General features: G+C 36.5%; 1 protein-coding gene across 17 annotated transcripts in view; it reads right to left on the minus strand.

Moving 5' to 3' along the window:
* LOC106878922 (uncharacterized) overlaps nucleotides 1-9,117 on the minus strand; it is a 305,188-nt gene that overhangs the window by 112,589 nt on the left and 183,482 nt on the right. For 11 of the 17 annotated variants that reach the window (XM_014928282.2, XM_052976118.1, XM_014928275.2 and 8 more), the window contains one exon: nucleotides 791-829. The exons of the other annotated variants lie outside the window; for them this stretch is intronic. In XM_014928282.2, the coding sequence (XP_014783768.1) occupies nucleotides 791-829 (39 nt within the window). The remainder of the gene's footprint in view (nucleotides 1-790; nucleotides 830-9,117) is intronic. 17 annotated transcript variants of the gene reach the window in all.

Raw genomic sequence — 9,117 nt, forward strand, 5'->3', positions numbered from 1 at the left:
CTGACCATGCAGACTGATGACCATGCAGACTGATGACCATGCAGACTGATGATCATGCAGACTGATGATCATGCAGACTGATGATCATGCAGACTGATGATCATGCAGACTGATGACCATGCAGACTGATGATCATTCCAGCTGTGACGAAAAACTCTTCAAAGATCATTTTGTATCTAAGACCATACTGAATCTGTCCTTCATTTAAGTCGGCAATGATGTTGAATTGAGGAAGATTTGGTTGCTATTTCTAACAGATTAAGTGATTTTTAAATAGTTTCCTCATTGGCTGTACCTCAGTTTATTAGACAAAGTGGATGGCTAATATCAAGAGAAGTCGGGTGAATATTTGAAACAGAAGAAGGAAGTGGGGATGACACTGGCATAGCAGTAGTGGGGGGAGGGGGAAGGTATTCTGATCGAAATAGAAATGTTGGTAGTGATAGCCAGAGAGGAAGATTAGTTGAGAAGATAGCAGCTGTGCTTGTGATGGCAGAGATGGCAGCACTTGTAATGTTATTAATAGTGGAGGTTACTAATGGTTATTATAAGCTATGGTGATGGTTCAAATGTTAGTGGAGTAAGATGGTGCTGATAATCGTAGGAGTGTTTAAAGTGGTGGTAAAATGGTGGTCATAGTGATGGCGGTAGTAGGAGTGGTAGCAGTTGTAGTGTTAGTAATTGTGGTAACAGTAGCAGTAATAATGTCAGGGTGATAGTGCTAATATTAGTAGAGGTGGTAGAGGTGATAGTGGTAGTAGTGTCGTTCCAAAAATAAGATAAAACATACAGTAGGTGAGGTTTCTGTACTGGTAAGGTTTTCTTCAGTCTAGAAGAGGAAGAAGAAAAAAAGAACAAAAACATTTAGAGGAACACATCATCAGAACTAGAAGAAGAAAAAACGGAGATGTATATCTGCATGTCTCTGTATAAGAGTACATGCATACATACATATATCATTACATGCACACATATAAACGTATATACACACACACACACACAATTATATATATATACACACACACAGATAAATATACAGATACTTATACATTTAAATTTGTGTGCATATATATATACATATATATATATATATATATATATATATATATACACACACACGTATATACATAAATATAAATGTATATACATATAACACATGTATACACAAATATGCATACATACATACATACATACATACATACACTCATATATAACAAGCATATCATTATATATGTATATGTGTGTATATACATATGTATAGATATGTATATATATGTATGCATTGTGATGCTGGGTTGTTAAGTCTGTACCAAAGACCACCCTTATACACTGGGATAAAGAAATAATATCATTATTGGTTCAAAAATATATCAAAGTTCCTGGATGTAAGAACATCAGCTGCTAGTTTTGAATACAAAAAACGATCGACTCATATTGCGTTGTTAGCCCTGTCCGTGAAGTTGCATATATTTTGTTCTGAAAGAAATTATATTCTTGTGCATTTTTGGTTGGAGGTGGAATATCTCTGTCAGTCTGCCTTTTGGAAGTTACTTCCCTTGTCACCTGTTTGCATGCACTACGTTTTTTTGGGAGTTATCTCCCTTGACATGTTCTGCATGCTTGCGGAATCGAGCTACACACACGCAAATACACACACACACACACACACACAAATATACACACACCCATATGGCGACAGAGGAGACAAGACCGAGAGATGAGAAGCAGAGGGAGAAAATTTTGATGAGGAATAAAACATCCTCAATATTTCAGAGAAGAATATCTGAAAGTATATAACCTGGATAAGGAATTAAAAAAATGAATGGAATCTGTAAACGAGCTATGTGGAGCAAAAGAGTTGATAGCATAAGGAGCGTTTTAAGGTCTATGAGATGGGAGTCCAGACCATAGAACCAAATTTTCTCCTGCAGAGTGAATATCTGTTTGTTTGTGCTGTATCCAGGATTGAAGCCAAACTGAAACAATATAATCTCCATTTCAACAGCACTTTGTTCAGGAAAGTCTCTGAATTTGAATGCAATTGTGCTGCCTGCCCTGCATATTCGTTTCTCAAACCATCATCAACCAAAGGGCTTATCATTTTAAGCTGAAAGTTGCACTGGACTTAACCGGTTTTATGAGTTCTACCTGCTGCAGATAGTTTCAGGTTGCAGACAACTCTGCCCCTCTCTTTACATCGATGTCTCAGTGCTTTCTACTGGGTACAGTTCCAGTGTGGCTCTGTGACTTTTTGGTAAATCCATTTTGATGTCTCCTGATTACATGTCACATTTCCTTCTCCCCACCTTTGCCTACTCACCCCTACTGTGATACAAAATGACAATTAGTCACAGATCATATCCAGGTTGTCTTATTATTACTCTTGCAATTCTTTGGCCCACGTTCTTGGGCACAAATGCACAGTGGGACTGATGTCCTAAAGAGCTTGTTATATTACTTGGCATGAGGGCTAATTTAGTTCACTTCCATTCTCTTAGAAGCAGAGATATATAATTTTTATCTTTGCACTTTCCTAGATTATTTCTTGTAACAAAGAGATGCCGTTTTACAAATTCTCTCAACTACATTTTTTTTCTTGTAACAGTGACAGGGTTGAAAATTCTGTTTGTCCATTTTGTGTTAAGGGAAGGTTTATATAAATAAACAAATTTGATTGTATGTAAGCGGGGCGGGGTCATTGCTGTTGTCATTTTTACTACTATTGCTATTTTCTAAACTATCGATTTGAGTGTTTATGATACTTTTATCTATTTATTGTTCTCTAAAGTGTTAAGTATCTCCTTTTTGTACATTCAGTTGTGTGTTTTCATTTGTGTGAGTGTGTGAGTGTGTGTGTATTGCCACTGCAATGTCTATTTGTGTAGTATAAGTATATGTGTATGTATATATTGCCATTTTAGTTGAAAATAGCAATACATATACAACATCAATTCCAGCTCTGTTAATTAAGAGTGGAAAAGCCTCAAACCCAGAACCTGATGAGCCTGAGCCCTCCTCTTTCAAAACCCTTGTACCATTTCCTTATTTTGTGACAATGGGGACATGATGGAATGTGGAAAGAGTAGGGATTTCTGGGGGAAAAAAGGTGGGAGATCGGCAGAGAAAGAAAGGTAGGCCTGAGATAAAGGCATGTAAAAGGCAAGAAGAGAATAACGTTAACGACAAAAATGATATCAAATTTACTTTTGTTTGAAAGTTGAACAGTACCTCATGAATAAATTATGCATATGTAATACCATGGATATGATTCCAATGTATAAATTGCCAAAATCAAATTAGGGTGGGAATGATAGAATTTTGGTAAAAATAAAACATGAGCTAAATCAGGAATATCTGGAAGATGGATTTTTTTTTTTTTTTTTTTTGTCATGTACAAGCAAAAGTTATGAAGAAGTCCTTTTGGGTGCACCAAGTCTCATTATGAACAGTAATCGGCTGGCAGTGAAATGCAATGTTTTTCATGTTTTATCTTTTATTTTTAATTGTGTATTTTCTGTAATCTTTCAATTATTCTAGGTAATAATTTTTTTTAATAAATTTTTAAGCTTATTTACACATCTATTGTATAACGTCTCTTTACATTTTTTCTGTATTACTTTGAATTCTTGTGGCTAATAAAAAATTGTTTCTATTATTATAATTATTATATGATAGACTAAATGTCTGAAACTAGTTTTGATCTTCCGTATTTCAGAGTCCAAATTCCATCATGTAATGAAATGATCTCTACTCCCAAATTTGTTGCCTTGGGCCAATGTAATGAATCATAAATAATAATGATGCTTTCTAATTCTGGTACAAAATCAGCAGTTTTGAAGGCAGGGTGTTAGTTGATACGATCAACAGCAGTACTTGAGGGGTTCTTTATTTTATCAACTCTAAAATGATGAGAGGCAAAGGTGACGTCGGTGGGATTTGAACTCAGAATATAAAGAGAGGCAAAAGAAATGCCAAAACATTTTCCAACACTAACAATTCAGCCAGCTTACCACCTTAATCATTATAATAATAATGATAATTATGATGATGGTCTTGTGCCAGTGCTGGAGACCTAAATTATTGCTGTTCTTAAACTGATTGATTTAAAGTCAGCAACAAAAATGAACGATAAAAATACAGATAAGAAAAACAATAAAAACAACAACAGCTCCCTCACTCAAAAATTTAATTCTTATTTTCATTGGAAGATCTGCAAGAATAATAAAAGTTGTATTGCAGGCACTGATTTGAAGCAGCAATTGCTTTATAATCCCCCTCTGTCGGCAGCCATAAATAAACAACAGAGTGGAGCCGTGTGAAATGGTGGTTGTAGGTGTCAGGAAGGGGTGAGTATTTGTATTTGTGGTCAGTAGAGGCAGCACTGTACACGATGAATTGTTTCTGTAAGTGGACAAGTGTGGAGTTGTTTGGTGGGATGAATGTGTTGGGATGAATACAACAGCTATCCTCATATAAACAACTATTTAGCCTCACTAACAAGAACTACAGAAATAACCATTACCATATCAACATTTATTACTCTTTGAGGATCTGCTTCCATGTAAAGGTATTCCATTCCTCACCATTCTGACCACGCCAACTATTGAGTGACTTAACTCCATAACTGTCAACTTCTCAAAGATGTCAAAATCAGTTGTAAATAACATCCAACTAATTTCATCACTAGTCTTGCTCCATTCTTAGTGACCACCATGACTTTTTCTCAAAGGTTAGATCTGTAAAAGATTTACTCTTTCTACATCATGCATCAGTAGTCTTTTACAATTGAAGATTGCAAACAAAACAATGCTGCTGTCTGAAAACCAGCAAAGCCTTTGACCTCTGTCCAGCATGAAAATCTCCAACACAATTTACCTAATTTTCCATCTGTCTTGCAAGACAGCAGTGTTGTAGTGCGTATAGAGTCACTGGTTATGTCATCCTCATGGGAAGAACGTACAGAATTAGTATTTATTTTAGGATTTGGATTTTGCCATGTATTTTATGTGTGTCTTCTTACATGTATAATGGATTATATTTTCACATACTTTACATAGACTATTGATTATTGTATTGCTACAAATTAATATATGTTGAGAGATAAATTTAGAAATATTTGTATTAAGCACTTACTCCCAAAAGAGACATATTTATATATATATAAATAACAATACATGTATAGAACAGCTGAATACAACAATTTCATATTTATTCTTTTGAGATTTATTATAAGAAAGATTTCACAAAAAATGTTCAGAGGTAAAATTTCAGCATGAAATTATATGTCCATGCAGTTGGTGACATGGAAAAGTTAAAACTGAACACATAACATATAATCGCTATTTCTTGTCCTAGCATGATGATTGTAAGACATTGCCAGAAATCCATGGCATAAAAATATTATGATTGTATTTCTACATTTATATTAGATTACTTTCAACACATTCTACATACATAAGTATTGATAATTTTGTTTAGAACATTTAGAAATATGCACAAACACACACACACACACGCACACACACACACACACACACACACACACACACACTCTTATGCACAAACACAAACACACAGACACACTCTTATGCGCACACACAGATATACAGACACACAAATACACAAACACACACACACACACACACACACACACACTCTTATGCGCACACACAGATATACAGACACACAGATACACAAACACACACACACACACACACACACTAGTTGTTCAATGTTTGAAAAAGGAGAATGAAGCATGAGGAGATGAAGAGAAGGGTAAGAAAGAATGAACCTGTGGAAAATGAGGGAGTGTTGTTTTTTATGTGTGTGGTTTGTGGGAGGAAATACTGGGGTCCTGCAGGCCTGGTCGACCACCAGAGAACTCACAGGAATCAACCCCTTGTAAATTGTTGATACGGATATTGTTCACAACAGAACATGTGCAACATGTGGAAAGGTGTGCCTTTCAGTAGAAGGATTGAAAAGGCACATCAAAGGACTTACTACTGTGGCACCTGTTCCCTCTACCAGTCAGCACAACTGTGCATTATGCAATAGAATATGCGAATCTTTGGCAAAAGTTGTGATTTGAGGGAAAATTGGCAGTTTCTTCTAGCACTCTTCTAGATCCACATAGAGGCTCTCATGTTGATGATATATGGTAGTATATGTGGTGGTAGTTGTGGGTTAATGTGTAGTGACAGTAACAGAATGGCGTATTATTGATGTAGTGAGTTACTGGTGGTAGAAGTGATTTGGCAATGTAAGGAAGGGTGTTGATGATAATGTGTAGCAGTGAAACTGTTATAAAGAGCCAAAGTGAGGGAGAAATTGAAATGGAGGATGAGATGACAGGAAGATGCAGCTTTCTTTGCTTCTGTCTGTCACTTTGTTAAGAGAGAGAGAGAGAGAGAGAGAGAGAGAGTATAAAGAGGGAGATGAAGAGAGGGAGAGACAATATGGATGGAGAGATGGCTGGAGGGAAAAAGGAAAGAGTCTATGTTTAATCAGAAGCCACTTGATGCAATTGGTAGCACAGTCTAATGGCAAGCAAATGGTGCATGGTTCAACTCCCATGGTAGGATCTGGTTTTTTTTTATATATGTATTAGAGAAAGAGGATTGAAAGTAAGGAATTTGGAATACTTGAGAGAAAGACAATATGGAGAAAAAAAAGGGAGTTGTATGAAAAAGAAAAGGGAGAAATAATAGGGTGTGTGTGTGTGTGTAGAGGGGGAAAGAGTAAAATATGAAGAGAATGGTAATAGCAATGTTGGGGTGATAGTAATGCAGTGGTGTATTGTACCAGCTTTGGTCATTGCTGTGGGATTGTGTTGGAGGTAGTGGTGATGTGATGATAGTAGAGTGGTATGTTGATGTGGTTGTAGTGGTGATGATGATAGTAGAAGTTGTGTTGTTGTTGTTGTTGTTCAGTCCCTAATCATCCCTGATTGAACAAGATTCCAATCATGACCACCCTACCTTTTATTTCTCACTATCCATTGTGTATTTTCCTTTTTAAAGCAGTAGGGTGTGAAGCGAAGGAGGATTTGGCTGTTATTTCTAGCATATTTAGCGTCCATTCTTTTAGCAGGACTAGTTGTGTGTTGATGATTATGGTAGTTTAGCAGAATAGTAGTAGTTGTATAGTGAGTAATAGTAGTAGTAGTAGTAGTAGATGTGGTGGTGGTAGTGGTTTGGTAGTATTGGTGTGTTCCTGAGGATAGCAACAGTGTGTTGATTGATGGTGAAGGTATGTTGGTGATGAGGGTAGTGGTGTCTTGCTAATAGTGGTTGGTATATTGCTGATGATGATGATGGTTTTGTGTGTTGGTGGCAGTAAAAGTAGTAGTGCTGTGGTGGTAGTGTTACTGTAAGTAGCAGTGTATTGTTGGTTGGCTCCGGGTTATCCCTGACACACCAGACACCTATCGTCAAAGATATTGCAGCTGTGACTATTGAGTCTTTTGTATATCTAAGATTATCTTGTTCTGTGTGGTCCTTTTTTTTTTAAGACAGTAGGACAAGGTTTGAAGGGATCATTGTAAGCATCCCAAACAGTTTAAGCGACTATATGGAGGCACCCTCGTTGGTTTGTATCGCTGGGTGTTGATAGTGTTTGATGGAGATGTAATGAAGCTATATTGATATTAGGAGTGGTACTAATGGTATTACAAAAGGTTATGATAATGGGTTGTAGCAGTGAAAATGATGAGGATGGCAGTAGCAAAAATGGTGATACTGATGGAAAAGGAAAAAGGAAAGAAAAATGAGAATTATCAGAAATAAATAAGATTAATGTTTATCTCGTCTTCTTGTAGTACATACATCATACACCTGCACCCACTTGTCATACACTAGGGAATACCCAACGCATACAGGCATATGTACAGGATTATATCCCTATGATACAATGAGAGAAAAACTATATACACACATACACACATATATGTGACACACATACACACATATATGTGACACATGTACACACACACCTGCTAATGTTTGATGACTCACAAGGGTGATGGAGGTCTTTTTTATTGTGATCAATATTTAAGGTAGGTAGAGTGTAAGGGGGGGGAAGAGAGGTCGGTTGTACTGGAGTTGGTACAAGGTATATGCGTGTGTGTGTGTATTACAGTATAGAAAAGGAAGAGGGGGAAAATAGAGAGGAGAGACATGATATGAAGAGGATGAAAGGAAGGAATTGATGGGGTTCTATAGCAATACCACCATCACTACTATTCTATACCAGCACTACATTAATGCTACTATTGTGCAGAAGTAGTAGTAACAATAGACTACATAGTAGATTTAGTTATAGTAGTTGTAATGTTACAACTACCAATGTATATATATATATATATATATATATATATATATATATATATATATATATATATATATACACACACACACATGTATATATATATTTCTGGGATTGGAATTGTGAAGTACCTTAGTTTGTCTTCTAAATTGTTCCAGGTTTTAACTGAAGTTTGGAATATTTGTTATTCAATCCATTTACTGACTGATTGTTCTACAGTGATCTCCCCAGATTACCTCACTGGCTAATCCTATGCTGGAAGCTACTGGATCTATTGACCACGACCACTGTGATCCTAACCATTTGATATACATGTTATACCCACACACACACACACACACACACACACACACACACACAAACATATTCAAATATAAATGAAAAGCAGGCTAAGATGAGCCACATACATAACAAGTTCACCTGGATACATAAAAGATGCAGTGACAGCACCATCTGGAGTACAGATGCCGCCCTGTTCTTAAAGGTACTTCGGAACAACAGTTTGCTGATGTCTGTTGCTAACTCCATATGCAAACACAAGCCAAATAAACATGGTAGTAGGGATCTCTCTAAGGTCTGCTCCTTGTAAATTCCCCACTTTAATGAGAAGACCACCTCTGCCATTTAAAAGGCTGTCTGCTGAGAAGGACTTGACATCACATGGCCATGCTGGGGCCTTTATACACACACACACACACACACACACACACACACACACACACCATGTATATATAAGTATGTATGTATGTATATATATATATATCATCATCATCATCATCATCATCGTTTAAC

This window comes from Octopus bimaculoides, chromosome 23 (genome assembly GCF_001194135.2).
Source record: "Octopus bimaculoides isolate UCB-OBI-ISO-001 chromosome 23, ASM119413v2, whole genome shotgun sequence".
Classification (NCBI taxonomy): Eukaryota; Metazoa; Mollusca; class Cephalopoda; order Octopoda; family Octopodidae; genus Octopus; species Octopus bimaculoides.